This window comes from Sorex araneus, chromosome 10 (genome assembly GCF_027595985.1).
Source record: "Sorex araneus isolate mSorAra2 chromosome 10, mSorAra2.pri, whole genome shotgun sequence".
Classification (NCBI taxonomy): domain Eukaryota; kingdom Metazoa; phylum Chordata; class Mammalia; order Eulipotyphla; family Soricidae; genus Sorex; species Sorex araneus.
The window spans coordinates 47,692,206-47,710,007 of record NC_073311.1 but is presented as its reverse complement, the minus strand read 5'-3'; the positions used below and the strand labels follow the sequence as shown (position 1 = coordinate 47,710,007).

General features: G+C 48.7%; 1 protein-coding gene across 2 annotated transcripts in view; it reads right to left on the bottom strand.

Moving 5' to 3' along the window:
* The window catches only part of RFX4 (regulatory factor X4), a 164,243-nt gene that overhangs the window by 22,092 nt on the left and 124,349 nt on the right, over positions 1-17,802 (bottom strand). The window contains exons 14-15 of one of the 2 annotated variants that reach the window (XM_055118642.1): positions 6,183-6,302; positions 5,468-5,626 (exon numbers count right to left, since the gene is read on the bottom strand). In XM_055118642.1, coding sequence (XP_054974617.1) covers positions 5,468-5,626; positions 6,183-6,302 — 279 coding nt within the window. Of the gene's footprint in view, positions 1-5,467; positions 5,630-6,182; positions 6,303-17,802 lie in introns of both variants that reach the window. The other variant, XM_055118641.1, reaches the window with a different exon arrangement.

Genomic DNA, 17,802 nt, shown 5'->3' with positions numbered 1-17,802 from the left:
ACAAGCGAACCTGTTTCACATTTGTTATTTCTGAGGAGCAACTTTTATGATGCTTGAACACATTGCACAGAAATGTGGGGATATAGACATGCCAGTCCCGTGCCTGGAGGCCTCCAAATTGCTGCAAAGTAAGCCAGGTCCACTCACCAGCTGGACGGGAGCTAGGAAGAAGACCCTCGAATGTTTTCCTGCACTCGCTTGCCCTCCCTGCCTTTCCTGCCAGTCTCCTGGCATGGCAAGAAAACGTTCCACCCAAGTTCTTTCTGCCGAAGACCACAAGAGCTGTCTTACTCTGTGCAGTGTCTCTATTTGTTTTCAGATGAAGTCTGTGATCACTGACTTAAAGGTCCCTTCCCTGGGGGTGGTGCTCTCAGGACATGGGCAAGATTATGCCGTTATAGTGAATCCTGGCACTCTTCCTGGGGAAACCGGGCATCTTGGCTGGTTGCCCCATAAATCCAGTCTTAGAAACTCCCGTGATCAGCTCAAGAGCTGTTCATTGTGCTCAGGTTCTCTTCCTACTTTTTCATTCTTTTTAAGTGGTCTGATGTTGACTTTTTTTTTTTCTCCCTTCCCTCACTCCCTTCCTTTCGTTGTCATCATTGTCCTTGCACAGTTACAACGGCAGTAGAAGGAATTGAAGGAATTGAACCCAGCCTCTCACCAGCTGGGTTGATGCTCTACCACTGAGCCCCTTCTCTCTGTTTTCACTTCCAGGGAATGAAGCTATTCTGTTCCTGAACACTCCTCCCCGCCAGCCCTCTGAGCAGTAATTACAGCCGCCTTCTACAGAGAGCATATGGCTGGGAGGGAGGGACCGGTGCTCATCCTTCTCAAAGCAGAGGACGGACATGGCTTGAGGGCACCTCTGTAATAAGCGTAGGGATGTTCCCGCCAAAAAAATCCTAAGCAGGAGGAGGACAGTCTCGAGCTGTGAACCCAAAGGGAAATCACGGCTCCACTCAACAGATTACTCGTCAAGTGTCCAGAAGAATCCTGTCTCCTGAGCAGCCCCTTGTCAAAGGATACTGAGTTTGTTGGCATGTTTGCGCCCCTGGAGAAGTACGCAAGAGGACTGGCACATTAGGAACTCTCCCTGCTCACTCCTTCTCTTCAGTAGGTCTAGTTCTGTGGGGAAAGATTCCTCGAGATTCCTGGGCGTGAAACTAAATGTCCTGAAGCTCACACGCACCTCCTGGCCTGCAGGTCTTTGGGCTATGCACCCCCTCCGCTCAGGGCATCGTCTACCTACTCATGCATCAGCCTTCCCAGACCAGCAGATCCAGGCCGGGCTGCTCGGACACCCGGACCCTCCTTCCCGCTCTGCACTCATCACCTCCTGTCATAACCAGGGGCCTGCTCATCAGACCCATCGCCTCTAAAACAGTGGCTTCCCACCTTTATCTGCTGAACCCACGGAAGAGGAAGAACTATTTGAACTGACAGCCAAGGCAGAAATTAAAACCACATTTTAAGTGATTAGGAAGATGTCAATATTGATATTCGCGTCACTCTGTGATCCAGGACTACGACGAGGTAAGCTGCCATGACTTTCCCATGAGCCAGCGGCGAAGTCACTGCTCGAAAAAAGCCACTCCTCGTGCCAGCCAATCGCCAGCTCTCCAAAGTATCCGACACAGAGAAGCACTAGAGAAATCGCTACTTAAAAGGAGGCTATGGGGTGAACCATGGCCGAAGAGACAGACCCTACCGATAGGGGCCTCGCATGGTGCTGAATATTTAGGCCCGAGTCCATCTGCGTTTTCTAAGCACAACTTGGCTATAACTAGCCCACGTGGTGAGGGGTGCAAAGGAAAAGTCTCCTTTGGAGAGAAGATAGGGATTTTTGTGGAAATAGAGGGCGGAAGGAGCAGAGCTGAGACAGGGTGAGTGTGACAAGTGATTTGGAGAATGAAGGAGTTTAAGGCCATTCCTGGGCCAGCCCAGGGGGCCACAGGCCAGTGGGCAGAGCACCCTTCACTGCTCACAAAGCCCTTCGAGGCTCATATCTTACTGGATCCCTTCAGCAATCCTTTGGGATAAAGTGGGGACACGCGTACACAAACATCATCTTCTCTGCCAATATGCCGTAGACAAGAGTCCATACGCAACGTACCATTTCCCCGAGGCCCGTGAGCAAGGACAGGAGCGGAATGAACGAGTGCAGGGATTTGTTTGTTTCTGTCTACCATCGGCTCTGGTACCTTGACCCCCTATCTCCACGCCTGAGTTTTCTGCCTCTTCCATAAAATGGAACAGCACTGACCTTGGACACATCATGGGACTCAGTCACTAAAAGACCCCTCTGTGTGAGTCACTCTCGGACACAGCCCCAGGAGCTGTCACTAGCCTTGAAAATGTCTCTTCCACTTCCAAAGCTTGTCTTTGACCTTTGGGGTTCTCTGGACTATGGCTCCAGTTTGTATGCCCAGCCTTGGATCTCTGACATTTCCGCTGACGGCTGCCACTCTCTGGGAAGGAGCCACGCCCCCGGCTCTCACCCAAGAAAGCCCCTCTGCTCCTCTTCAACCAGGTTGAGTCAGGTTCCAGCTCACCCTCTCCCATAGGAGGTTGTCTCAAATAATTCCAGCACCTCTTCCTCTCTTGGGGACCCCGTAAGCATTTGTGTATCTTGTCACTGCACCTGCCATGTGCTTCCTTCCTTCCACTGTCCTGTGTGTTGGTCCTCAGTGTGAGACTGTATTAATCTGCATGTTTCCCATATTGCCCAGCACACAACTGGGAGCAGAGAAAGTCTTCCAGAGAAAATATGCATTTTTTGCATTGTGTCTGAATTCCTCAGAGTGAATCCAGTATTGCCGATGAGGAGTCTGAATTTTCTTCTATTTGGAGGTGATTAAAGGTGTTTTTATCATTTGGGGACTTGATCAATCACCCTTTTTGCCCAGTGGGCCAAGCGGTGACTTTGTGACTTTTCCCATGTATAAATTTGTTTGATTTTGAGCCACATCGAGTGATGCTCAGGGATGGATGCAGCTTGGTACCTAATAAGCGCCTCAGGGCTGAGGTTCTGTGCTCAGGAGTCCCTCCTGGTGAGGGTGGGGAAGAATCCAGCCTTCTACATGCAGAACATGTGCCTGGCCCTTTGAGCCACGTCCCTGGCCTTTCCCATGTTTTTATTTAACACAGACTTAGAGCTTTCTACCAAGAGTGGGCTTATCTTTCTTTCTGTTTTAGAAAAGCTTCACTATATGAAGAATTCAGGTGCAGAGAGTGGCAAAGTCTTTGAATCCAGAGTCCCGCTCCTACGCATGGGTAGCACTGTATCACTGTCAGCCCCACTGTTTATCAATTTGCTTGAGTGGGCACCAGTAACGTCTCCATTGTGAGACTTGTTGTTACTGTTTTTGTTTGGCATATCAAATACACCACGGGTAGCTTGCCAGGCTCTACTGTTCGGGTGGAATACTCTTGGTAGCTTGCTGGGTTCTCCGAGAGGAATGGAGGAATCGAACCCAGATCGGCCACATGCAAGGCAAACACCTACTCGCTGTGCTATCACTCCAGTCCTACACATGGGTATTTTTTTTATGTACATCTATGATTTCTCCACCTTATCATTCACACTGTGAATGCTAATTTGATGAATATTGAAGTTTCTGAATTTGTTGGTTGTTTCACTTGGATTGATTTCATAATTAACATTCCATAGTCTCTTCTTCTGAAGTAACTGGAAGAACTTCTGTTACTTCAGAAGTTCTTCCAGTCTTTAGTTCAGGTACTAATTCTCTTGTTGAAAACTAATCATCTTACCAATTGACAATTATTTCTTCTCTGAGATCTTAATTTTTGTGGGCTTGTGATTCCTTTTTAATCATCATCTAATTTTAAAAAGTTTTTGCTTTTTTGGTGTGTGTTGGGGGCGGGGGGCATACCCAGAAGTGCTAAAGACTTTCTCCTGGCTCTGTGCTCAGGGGTCACCTTGGAGGGATCATATACAGTGCTGGGGATCAAACTTGGGTCAGTCGTGTGCGGGACATGTGCTTGAACCCCTGTATTGTCTTTCTAACCCCTTTAATTCTCATGTTAAAGTCTTTTTCAGGAATCTACTTCATTGATTCATATTTAAACTTTCCTTTTCCTTATTCCTCTTTTCATAGGGTTGGGATTCCCGAGACGTTTAATTTTTTTGTGCATGGTAAAATATGAAGAAAAATATGTATATAAGACATGACATTAAATTTGCCATTTTTATCATTATGAAATGTAGAGTTCAGTGTCATTATTCACCTTGCTATGCCTCCATGACCACCACTCGTCTCCAGAAGCTTCCATCCACCCTCAACGTAAAGTTTGTCCCCACTGACCATGAACTCCACACCCTCTGCCCTGCCTGCACAGGCTCTGAGACCCACCATTCTCCCTTCTCTCTCGGTGAACTTCCTACAAGGGGCATTCGACAATGTTTGCTTGTTGGTCGGGATGGGTTGACTTGCCATGACATCTTCAAGGTTCATCCCCCAGTTTACCAAGTGAACAAATTTTATTTCTTTCTAAGTCTGTTTAATATTCCCGCATATGGACAGACCAGGTTTGACATTGTTTTGTTGTGACTCCCAGTGGTGCTCGGTGGGGATGGAAACTGGGGCTCCTGCTTTCAAAGCAAGTGCCCCGATGCTCTACGCTCACTTCCTAAGGCCCGAAGACCACATTCTGTTTATCCATTCTCTCTCTGATGTGCACACTGGGGTGCATCCACCTTTTGGCTGTTGGAATGACTCTGCTATATGAGTTTGTTTTTGTTTTTGTTTTGCTATTTGGGTCACACCCAGCAATGCTCAGGGGTTACTCCTGGCTTTGCACTCAGGAATTGCTCCTGGCAGTGCTTGGGGGACCATATGGGATGCCAGGGATTGAACCCGAGTTGGCCACGTGCAAGGCAAACGCCCTACCCGCTGTGCTACTGCTCCGGCCCCAGAATGACTCTGCTATAAACTTGAGTGTGCAACTATCACTTCATATCTCCACTGAGAGAGATTTACCCAGACTGGCACAATTTTGGCCACAAGCTCATAGTCCACCAATTCTGTGCACCTGGTGGGCTGTGTGGGCCTCCCATCAGCGCAGTCCCCTGGCATTAGTTCTATATCCCAGTGCAGGGTAGCCAGAGCCTGGCTCCTGACTAACTCTGTTCACACCCCTGTCCCCACTCTGGGGGCAATGGCTTGGCATCTGGCATCCCATCTGCCCTACTTTCTGCTTTTTTTTTCTTTCTGGAAAGGAGGGTGGGGAGGTGTTTGATTTGGGGGCCACACACAATGGCGCTCAGGGATGACTCCTGGCTCTGCGCTCAGGAATCATTCCTGGTGGATTCAAGTATCATGGGATATGGGATGCTGGAGATTGAACCCGGGTTGGCCACATGCAAGGCAAGCACCCTACCCGCTGTGCTCTCGCTCCAGCCCCCTGCCCTACTTTCTGAAGAGGTCTCTCAGCCCCCGTTTACCTGTAGTGCTGAGGCCCGTGAACTCGGGGGACGGGTTGCCCATAGGAGATGAGGGAGTCGGCACTTCTACGGATGTGGGGGGCTTCACTGGAGAGAACGATGGCACTGGGGAAGGGGAGGGTGGGGTGGTCTCGGTCAGAATGATCTCTTCCTGGGCTTCTGCTGTGGGGAAGACAAGGGGGGCTCTTAGACTCAAAGGTCAAGTCTCTTGATGTGGTGTTGTTTCAGACACATTCAAATGAGATCCAGGGGTGGTACACACTGGCGCCAACACACTGCCTCCTTTTTTTTTTTTTTTGCTTTTTTTTGTCACACCCAGCAATGCTCAGGGGTTATTCCTGGCTTTGCACTCAGGAATTACTTATGGCGGTGCTTGGGGGACCATATGGGATGCTGGGGATCAAACACGGGTCGGCTTCGTGCAAGGCAAACGCCCTACCCGCTATGCTATCGCTCTGGCCCCACACTGCCCTCCTTTCTATCACCATCACACATGCCTGGAAATGCCACACACACACACACACACACACACACACACACACACACACACACCTGCCCCTCTAGAAGGGAAACAGACTCTGCAGGTCTCCTTGTGCCACTTGTGCTGGCCCGAACTCGATTCTTTGGCATGTGAGTTAGAGACAGAGCACAGAAGGAAGGGCAACAGTTGAGTTGCCCGAAAGAAGGAAACCCCCGCCCGACGAGGCTGGCTTACCAGCGCTGCCTTCTCCCTTCATGGCGCGCATGAGCTCACTGGCCCGCTCCTGGCAGTGCAGGGATTCTAACAGGTAGAGCACGTAGTCATCAAACATCAAGTGAATTAGGTGAAAAGACCCTGCAGAGAGAAGATCCAAAGGTGAGTCTCGGGACCTCGCGGAGGAAACCCATGGGCACAGGTAACTGTGCTCTCATTCCCCTTTCTAGACTCTCTGTTTCCCCTGTGTCTGGGATCTCCTCGCCCAAATCTGGGACTGCTCAGCTAGGCTCTCCCTCCCCACTCAGCTGGGACCTCATTTTCAGAAGAGGCGCTTCTTTGCTCTAATTTAGTTTCTTCCTTGGCAGTAAGAGTAAGAAATGTCATGGCAAGTAGTCAATTTCCTTGCTCAACTGTAAAAATGTGACATCCTCAAAACTGGTCCATTGATTCATCTTCTCTAGATGCTTCTGAACCGACCCACCCACCCCATCTGTGTATCTCTCACTCTGCCCGCTATCTATTGCCATCGTGTTTTATTTCTATTTCTTCCATAATCATTTCTTTCCCTGACTGGACTTCAGAATGTCCACGACAGGGGCATTTCCTTCTAGTTCACTGGATGGACCCACATATATGACATAATATTCTAGAAGCAGCTGAGCTGTTTACCATATATTTTTTTTCGAGATGTTTTCTTAAATGTTTCTGAGACCCCCCATTTAGCATCTGGTTCTGGGAAAAGATCTTAAATGGAAAAAGACGTCATATTTTCAAGTAATATTTATTTTCAACTTAGAACAGGTTATGTCATTAGATGAGATGTGAATAATAATGTTTAACTATTTCCGTGTATGAAGCTTCTGCTCAGTCCTACGTTCTTGAATACAATCTCTATAACCACCCGGTAGGTTTCATTCCTATTTTGTAAGTTAACTGTTGGTGCATGATGACCCCATTAGCAGACAATGAAATATTTTGCAGGAATCTTCTCTCACAGGTTCTGCTATCACTGTGGACAGTGCAATGAGCCACACAGCCATATCCCCCTGGCTCTCTGAAAGCACTTTTCTAATTGGTCTGATTTGGTGGGTTATTTTGCAGTCTGGGAATGCAATTACCGTTAATTTCACATTAAAAGAGCTCTTGAGTGTTCCAAGACCCAGAAATAACCTTCCAAATTCTACCCAATAGGATTGTCCTTCTTTCAGATCACAGGGGAACTGGTATTGGGGGTATGGGGGGTGGGGGAGCTTCCTTTAGTGTCTGCTCTAAGGCCTCATGGATGCAAGAGTCAAAAAGAAGGGCTGAGCCTTTGTCTCCAGCCCCTCATCTCCAACTCCCAAGGGCCATATCTTCACAAGGATACCTGCTGTCCTGTAAAATGTCCAAAGCATCTTGCTCAGTATCCCCTTGCTGATCACACCCTGCCCCCCGCCCACACACACACCCAATTTGCTTTCTTGAGAGCCTTGGACTTTGGCCATTCTGGCATTGTTTTACTGGTGATTCTGCCACCATCGCCACCACCACCACCACGTCACTGTCATCATTTTCTCATCACACCTACCATTTACTTAATGCTTACTCTGTGCCACGAACGAACAATGTGAAACACTGAAAACCAATCTTGTCTGATGTAAGTGTCTGCAGATAAGAACGTGAGTTTCTCTATTAAGGAAACCTGTACCCATTTCTCCTTACATCGTCATAGCACAGATGGGAAAACAAGGTCCACACGGCAAGAAGGACTCAGAGACAGGGCATCTTGTGGGGCTAGTCCCTTAAAAGTCTCAAATAAGATGAGGTGGGGGGCAGTTGGAGGATTTGTGGAGACTCTTCCTTGATGGAATTGGTTAGTTTTCTCCTTTCTAACTATACCCAGATCTATATACTAGAGTCCACACACGCATACACAGACAGACAGACAGACAGACAGACAGACACACACACACACACACACACACACACACACACACCCTTCTTTTCAAATACTTTTTTGAACTGGTGAGTAGTACGGGGGAAGACTCTTGCATATGGTCAACCGCTTGATCCCCAGTACCTCAGATGGTTCCCTGAGCACTGCCAGCAGTGATCCCTGAGCACAGAGCCAGGAATAAGCCCTGAGCACTATCTGTGTGCCCTCTCCTCCAAACAAAACAAAACAGAACAGTAAAACCCAAGTAAAGTGATTCTTTCAGTCCAGAGGGACAACTCTGAGGGGGATGACTCTGAGGCAGGTCATTCCCATCTCCCTGGGGACTTACTCCTCTCCACGGAGCCGTCGCCCCAGCCTCCCAGTCCTGGGGCAGCCCCTGGCCCTCCATACTGCACTTTTATCCACATTCCTTTCCACCCCCCTGAGTGCTATGTCTGTTTTTCAATCCCATTTGGAATCCCGCAAGATTCAGCTTTTGCTGAGTCACTGTGAAGGCAGATGCCAACTCTGAACTTCACCGCCACTTCCATGCACGGACTCGTGCATTGGGGTAAGTGCATGGGTGCTGGTTGAGACCCAGCTGTGCCACTCAGCCGTAAGGTCTCAGACGGAAGCTATGTGCATGACTCTCCTGCTGAGACAAGGGAAAGGTGACCCTGTGGCATAAAACTGGCCTCAGACCAGGTTTACAAACCACCAACTCTTGAGACAGGGCTCTGCATCCCTCAATACTCCAGGGGGTACTGCTTTTGCTTTGGGACTTGAAGCTCCCTTTATTAATGGCTCTCATCAGTTACCCAGTTGGATGGATAATTTTTCTTTTTCCGTGTTTAAGTCTTGGAAGGACTGGAGTGATAGCACAGCGGGTAGGGTGTTTGCCTTGCACGTGGCCAACCTGAGTCAATTCCTCTGTCCCTCTCGGAGAGCCCAGCAAGCTACCGAGAGTATCTCGCCCGCATGGCAGAACCTGGCAAACTACCGGTGACGTATTTGATATGTCAAAAACAGTAACAAGAAGCCTCACAATGGAGACGTTACTGGTGCCCCCTCGAGCACAGCGATGAACAACGGGAACCACAGTGGAACAGTGCAAATTTTTGGAACACACCTACAAGTGCTCAGGTTTACCCCTGGCTCTGAGTCCAGGGAGGTTTACCCCTGGCTCTGTGTCCAGTGATCACTCCTGGTGATCACTCAGGGAGGCGGTTGGGATGGTAGGGATCAAATCCAAGTTGGCCACAAGCAAGGCAAGCACCCTACACTCTGTTGCAGCCCCATGGCAGGATACTTTTTTCAATCACCTTCTCAGCCAGAATTTGGAAAGCTGCTGCTACCTGCCGACTGCGAGAGGCCATGAGCTCGGAATCCAAGGGGAACTTTTAAAAGGTCGGTCCAGAAGGCCACAGAAGCCAGTGTCCTTAGTAAGCAGAAATCAATCATTAGGGCTATTGAGCAATGCTAAGTTGCGTGCCAGGGCGGCAGGGCCATGGGGGGCAGTGCAAACAGAAGAGAGGAAGGGAAAATAAAAGAGGAAACACAGAAAAGACCGGTGGGGGAGGAGGTGGAGAGGGTGCGGAGGAGAAGGCGGGGAGAGGCAGAGAGATGCCGCCGAGACACAGACAGGAAAGAGGCAATTACTAACATCGCCGACACTTTCTCTCCTCGCTGCTTAGCACCATCTGCTACACGAGTTCTCTTCATCACGTGCCTCCCGACACTAGATGGTGAGCTCTAGAAACACAGCGATTTTTCCCCCTTCTGTTCTCTACCCAGCATCCAGAATGGGGCCCAGCCACATGGAAAGACTCAGTATTTTAGATGAATGAATCAAAGAGGCAGGTAGCGAGCACTCAGCACATTCACTGCGGTGAGTCCTCTAAACTTTCCACCACCGCTTCTGAAGACAGAAGGATCACAATCTTCAGTGAATACCCGGGGAAGCCTCAGAATGTGTGTAAAGCCACAGAACTAAAGAAAGCCAGGGTCTGTCACGGGGAAAGCACCAGCGACCCAAGGAGACGATTGTTCTTGTTACATGGTATCACTGTTATCACAGTTCTTGAACTTTTTTTTTTTTTGCTTTTTTGCTTTTTGGGTCACACACGGAGATGCTCAGGGGTTACTCCTGACTCTGTGCTCAGGAATTATTCCTGGGGGTGCTGGGGGGACCATATGGGATGCGGGGGATCAAACCCAGGTGAGCCATGTGCAAGGCAAATGCCCTACCTGCAGTACTATCCCCATAAACATTTATTTGGATATATAAGGTATATCAATTGGACAGAAAAGTCTAGAGCATTTACAAATGGATGCACCTATTTATGCCCAGATTTTTCTCTTCGCCTTTTACTCTATTTGAAAAAGATGCTTAAAAACTGAAGCTAGGGACTGGAGCACAGCGGGTAGGCCTTGCAAGCGGCCGACCCAGGCTCGATTCCCAGCATCCCATATGGTCCCCTGAGCACTGCCAGGAGTAATTCCTGAGTGCAGAGCCAGGAGTAACCCCTGTGCATTGCCGGATGTGATCCCCCCCAAAAAACTGAAGCTAGAGGTCCCTGGAAATCTCCACTTCATTCCATTACTCTGCTGAAATTTGGTGTTTGTTGCTCACATCCATTTTATCTACATACATTTCTGTAGCCACAAACAAAAGGGGCATATGTCACACTTGATCTAAATGGCATCTTTTTTAAGAGTGCTCTGCAACCTGCTTTGGGCGGTCTTTCCTTGTGGACACAGGGGATTCCAGTGGAGGGGCCATGACTTGTGATGTGGCCGTGTCCCATTCTTCACTATTGGATAACGTGGCCCATGAATGTTGGTGTAACTGGTTCCCTAAGCCTAGGTGAGGAAGACTATTTCTGGGTTCAAGACAATCTACATCTCAATTCTTACAAGACTATTAAATCTGCTCACCAAAATTTTAACATTTCTAACTGGTAGTGTATAAAATATATTTGCTAGCCTCAAGAGTGTATGAAGGATGTCTTAAGTGTCTATATAATCAGTATTTCCCTACTTACTAGCAAAATCACACATATTTTATATGATTATCCACTTGGTTTTCCACCTATTCATCACATTCTGTGCCCATTAATTCTAACTGGGGTATAGATTATTTTAAATCAGAGGGATTTATTACATGTTCTAGAAAATAATTCTTTGTTACATGCATTGCAAACCATCTCCTTATTTTCTGTGGCTTCTATGGGGGGGGCACTCCAAGGCAGTGCTCAGGGGGCTAGAGGACCACACCCAGAGGTACTTGGGATCTGGCTGTGCATGTCAGTTGGTTCAAAGCTCGGATCCAGTCATAAAGGGAACCACTGGGGTCATGCCTGGCATTGCCTAGGGGCCATTCAGAGCCGGGGATAGAACTTAGAACCTCCACATCCCCTTTAAGCGATCTGACCCGACTTTTGTCTGCAGTTCCCTGGGCGGAAGCCAGGCCCCCCACCTGCAAGGCAGGCACTCAATCCCTGAGCCCCAGTCCCAGTGCCCCCTGGATGAGCTTATGGTTTTTCTCTCCAACTTCCTGTTGTGATCATTAGACAGAGGTTTAAAACCCAAATGGAATCAGTTTTGGCAATTTTGGGGAGATGATTTGTTCTTGTAAAACAATTTTCCTAGTGAACATACTCTTCCCTATTTTCTTCCCCAAAGTCTCTTTTGGGGAAGACATAGTTCCTTCTGAGAAGCTGGAGGGATGAGGTCTAATTGTTTTCATTTTCAAAGGTTAGTGCCGCTGGTGTGTATCCCTGCCGCAGAATGGATGCAATCTGACGGGGTGAAGACAAGCTGGCTGGAGAGTGGTACTGGGGTACCACTGCTCCATATCATGACCAGAGATGGTTAACAGTGGCAGTTCACACTTTCTGACTCCAGAACAAACCTGCACGATAGGGCATCATGTCCCCACACCTGCATCTTTACCTTCAACCTTTCTGCTGCTCCTTAGCCTTTTGCTTTTCATATGAATTTAAACTTCAAATGATAAAAATTCAAAGCGGGGGGGGGGGGATTAAGAATTAGAAATCCGAGGCCGGAGTGATAGCACAGCAGGTAGGGCGTTTGCCTTGCATGCGGATGACCCAAGTTCAATCCCCGGCATCCCACATGGTTCCCCCCAGCACTGCCAGGAGTAATTCCTGAGTGCAGAGCCAGGAGTAAACCTGGAATATAGCTGGGTGTGACCCAAAAAGAAACAAAAATCCAGATAGGGACAGGGTAAATTACCACATTATTTTAAAATTTCCTCTTGAAGGTTTTTCAGACATTTTTCCTTTACATTTATTTTCTCTGGGTAATTCTGACACAAATATCTCAAGGGATGACTATCATATGGTAAGGGAACATGCCTCCACCCATAAACACACACACCTTTCCCTTTTGTTGACATGCTAGTTCTGCTAGAATTATTTGTAGATAACTTTTTTTACGTTCTGTTCTTACTCCAAAATGGCATGCTACGCAAGTTCCTCAAATAATATTGTTTGATTCAAACTTTCTCACGGTCAACTGATGAGGAAAACATAATCCCTGAAGATGTTAAATGAAGTGATGTCATTTAACTTAAAGTCACATTTTCTCAGACTATCAAAGGTATTACATGAAGGCTAGTAGTGCATTTACGTGAATACACATATGCAGGTCTATGTAATTTTTACTGTATTGGAGTCAGTGCCAGGAGTGACTTAGAAATTTTTGTTGTGCTTTGGTTTGGAGCTACACCTGGCAGTAATCAGGGCTTACTTCTGTGCTCAGGGATCATTCCTGGCAGGGCTCAGCTACCAGGGGTTAAACCTGGGTCAGCCCTATTTTGAGTATGCCCATTACCCTCGGTACTCTCTTCAGCCTTTCTAAACTTTGATCTGCATGGTATATTAGTTCACAGGCTCTTTCTCTTGGCCAGCTGTCATGACATCTATAGATAGACAATTCTGTGTTTTGACTCTTGTATTTCATTTTCCTTTCCTGCTTTGTTGACTAATTCACTTAGTACTTACCTATTAGAGTGTTAGAAGACATTCTTAAGTTATTCATGACTTGAAGGGTGCTTGGGGGATATTCCCAGCTCAGTGCTTGGTTGGTCACTTCTGAAAGTACTAGGAGGACCACGTGGTGCCAAGGACGGAACCTGGGGCTCTCACATACTAAATATGCACTTCAGCCCTGTGAGTTCTCTCCCTACCCCAGTAGTTCTTTTTTTTTTTTTTTTTTTGCTTTTCGGGTCACACCTGGTGATGCACAGGGGTTACTCCTGGCTCTGCACTCAGGAATGACTCCTGGTGGAGTTCAGGGGACCATATAGGATGCTGGGAATCAAACCTGGGTCGGCCGCGTGCAAGGCAAATGCCCTACCCGCTGTGCTATCGCTCCAGCCCCAACCCCAGTACTTCTTAAGTGCCACCATGCAGTATAATGTTTGTTGGCGATTTGAGGGTATCCTTTAATATACTGAGTACACATTTTTCTAATTCTTCTTTGGCAGGAGTTGTTAAAAATCACACTTTGGGGTTGAACAATACACCAAATGCTTTTACTTTTCTACAACTCTAGAGATGAATGTAGGGTTTATTCTTTTAATCTGTCAATACCGTATGTTAATTAGTAATTTTCCTAACTTTGAATCATACTTGAAAGCTTGGCATAGCAATCTCGGCTGATATTTTATTTTGCCTTTCTTATCTATGATTCTCTTTTCACCACCCTATATCATACTGTTTTTTTTAACTTTCGGCTTCATTTTTTTCTGGGCGGGTGTAGGATGGGATTTGGGCCACATCCATCCTTGCTCAGGCCTGAATCCTGGGACTGCACTTAGGATCATTCCGATAAGTGCTGGGAGACCATTTACAGTGCAGGGGAATCAAATAAGGGATGGCTGCACGCAAGGCAAGAGTTTTAACCCCTGTGCTCCCTCACTCTTTCTCTTTTTCTCCCTCTCTCCCCTCTCTCTCTGCCCCACTCTCTCCCTCTCTCTCTTTCTCACTTGCTCATGCATGCATCCTGATCTCACCCTTTAAAGAGTACATCAAAATTCATTTGTAAATTCCAAGTGGGAATTCGCTGAATTTGCTTTGTTAAAATTTTCTTAAATTTAAATTTAATTTTCTTAAACCAGGCCCTCAAATTCTTTGGTGTGTCTTCCCTGGAGAACTGGGGGACTCCCTGCAACCCCACCTCCCCTTTAATTCAGTGTGGGAAGGCTTGTGACTGTCCAGACCAGCAGAGTCTGGAGGGCATGGCACTGTGGAACTTCTCAGCTCACATCATGGGACTCCCTAGAGTCCCATGATAGAAGACCCTATCTTCCCTGGGGACCCTGAGCTACCAGGTGGGCGGCTTTGTCAGACACCACTGAGCTGCCAGAAGACCCAGGGCCCTCTGGCCCCTCTTGGTTTCATAATGAAGGTCTGTGGGGCCAAATCTCCCCAGTTCTTGCATGATTGAATGTATCTGTGCCCTCTCTGCCAAGTGCTAGGTGACAGTTCCTTGTTCTCAGCATTTGAGGACATTATCCCGTAGGTTTATGGGCATCTCTTATTACACTAAGAGTAATAATAATCACTTATTATGGTTATATGTATCATTCTTTTCTTCCATAGCCTGGAAAAAAATGCAATCCACTCATGGGCTTTCCAAAGAGTCCGCCTGTGAGGATCAAACAAATGCACCTGGACCTTTGGGGACCTGCCTCTGAGCTCCGGCGGTCAGAAATGTGGGACAGAAAGGTGCGGGTACTGTGGTTGGGGACAGAGTTCTGCCACCTGCCACACGGATACGGGGCCAGACACTTCTCCCAGCTCCCTCCCCCTCTGTGGAGGCTTTGGGTCCCCTCCGCCTCGCAGGGCGGCCCCCATGGCCCATTAGTGCCATGTGCATCCCAAGTGCTCCTCCTCCTGCTGCCCTCTCACCCCCCCTTCTCCCCTTCAGCTTCAGCCAGGGCACTGACCAGGGACACCGCAGGGCGTGAGAACGATGAGCAAGAGCCCGGATCTCTAGAAGTTCCCTTTTCTAGAGGGAAAACATTCCAGATCTTAGTTCTTGGCTCTGCTCATTGTGAGTTCGTGGCAGGACCCCCTCTCTGTCTCTTCCTCTCTCGTCTCTCCCTTTCTCTCTCTCCCTCTCTCTTCCTCTCTCTCCCTCTCTCTCTCTACCTGTCTCTCTCCCTCTCCTATCTCTCCCTCTCTCTTTCTCTCCTTCTCTGTCTCTCTGTCTCTCCCTGTCTCCCTCTCCCTCTCTCCTCTAGAAGATGTTGATTTGCTCCGCTCTACGAGGACTCAAAGTTCATTGCCTGCTGGCTTATCTTTGCTGCCTAGTTTTGCTAAAAAACACAGGTGCACGCGCGCGCACACACACACACACACACACACACACACACACACACACACACTGCACTGCTAAGCAGTAGAGAAAGACTAGGACCTGTCATGAAAAGGAATCAGGGAGGAAAAAAAAAGAAGGAATGAAGAAGAAAGGAGTCAACTACCTTTGAAAGAGGCTGTTCTGGGGAGAGGTGATTGAGTCCCCCCCCCCCATCCTCGTGGCGGCCCACTCCATCATTGTCACCGCAGCCCACTCCACTGACACCAAACCCTGCCACCATTCACAGCCTTGCGGTGCGGGCAGGCCGGTGTGGGAGTGAGAAGATACCCCACGGGCAGGGGGAGGGGCGGGAACAGAGGCACTTTCTCCTAATGAGCTGTTTCCATCCAGCAGACACATGACCCAAACACAAGCCACCGACTGTGTCTTTGACACGTCCAGGCAGAAAGGGGGAGCTGGGCTTTTGTCTGCCACGCATTCTTTCAGCTTGCCTGTCACCCACAAGCCACAGAACCCGACCACGAGGTGGATGCGCAGGGCCCTTTCAGAGAGCTTGTTCAATGGACGTGGGGGTGGGGGGGATGGAGGCGGGGAGTGACACTCAGGTATGGTGTCACCTCACTTGCTATGAAAGTGGAAACTGCACAGATGCCGCCATGCAATTATCTCCTCTCTGAGATTCGTGACAGTGTCTGTAGGGTGCCCAGGTGTCTGCTCCACCCAATGACTGAGCACGTGTGTGTAGGTATGCGTGTGTGCGTTCGTGCATGCATGTGTGTTGTGTGTGGTTAAAAAAAAAAAAGCTCAGGAACGGGTTTTCTCATACTAGACTCAACCCATTCATAGGACTCTAATTGTTCTACTGCGCAAACCTCTTGATCGCATTGACTGTGAACTTAGCAAAAACAAGGGCGTTTCAAAGACAACTGCGAAGAGAATGACTCTCCCTGTCTAATGAAGCCGGCTTGGCCGCATACATAACCACAGGTTTAGAAGTAGCAAATTGAAGAGTAAGGGATAAATGCTAGGACAGGGTGCCCGCTTTGTGGGTGCCTCTGTGTGTGTGTGTGTGTGTGTGTGTGTGTGTGTGTGTGTGTGTGAGAGAGAGAGAGAGAGAGAGAGAGAGAGAGTGTTGGTGTTCATTCTGATTTTGAAGCAAATTAGAAACCTATCAATGAGTTTCCCACCATCTGCCTAACTGAAAACCGTTCTGCATGAACAGCTTTCCCGACAGCTACCATGTGCTAACGCTAACAACTGCTGAACAACCAAGTGAAAGTGAGTCAGCGAAAACCCAGGCTGGAGGGGCCCTGCCCAGATAGCAGCCCCCCAGGCCCTGGCCCTCCCCAGCGCGGAGAGCATGTCCGTCTGGGGGCAAGGCGCGGGCAGGTTCAGGGAACTTGCCAAGGGCTGAGATGAAAGCAAGCCACCACAAAACGCTGCTCCAATTGGGTAAACACAGTCTTTCAGGGCACCGGGCTGTTTGGAAAAAGTACTGCCTCCTTTGTTTCACCACACTCCCCCTCGGTTCTATAGCACCACTGGAAAATGGTGACAAGGCCATAAAAAAAAGCTAGATGGAAACGTGTCAAATTAAACCCAGAGCAGAAACCCAGAGCTGCTGGGCTTAATTGGAGATAATGAGAAAGGAAACCACATCTCAACGTGCGAGGCAAAATAGAGAGCTGAAGCAATTACCCAGAAAATTCTACCGACAGCCGTCTGCCGAAACGCCCAGGACACGGAGGCTCCCGCGGTCTGAGGTTTCAGAGGCTTGGCCATCGCCTCTGAGTCCCGCCGCCCTTGGCTAATGATGACCCGGACTCAGTACCCACTCAATTCTCTCAGTCCTTTCTGGGGGGGGGGGGGGAAGCACACAAGCCTGTCCCCCATTGTGGAAAGCATTTACCGCCCCCATCAGCAATTAGGTTCCTGCCCACAGAGAATGTCACAAGCGCCTCTGGGCAGAGATTTCACATCCCAGTTATGCTGAGGGCTCCGGGCAGTGGTCTCCTAAAAGACGTGAACACCCAGGGTTCACCTCCATCAAGCACAGGGAGAATGCTAAGGCTCTCTCCTCGGGCGTGTCACTGAGGGACAGTGGGGGACAAGGCAGGTGGGCACTCAGGTCACCGGCCAGTGTTCCAATTCAGAGACTCTTCATGGGCCCAGCTCGGGTAGCCCCGAGGAGCAGCCAACCAGGAGCACGAGGTCCATGGGGCGCCATGTCACCGCTATTTCTCGTCTAGACCCCAATACCCGTCTATGAACCAACAGGTCGCAAATACCATCTTTCTGCCCGCAAGGCCGAATACCGTCCGAGCCCCCAGAACAAACATGCTTCCGCGTGGTGTTTTAGTGACCCCAGAGACG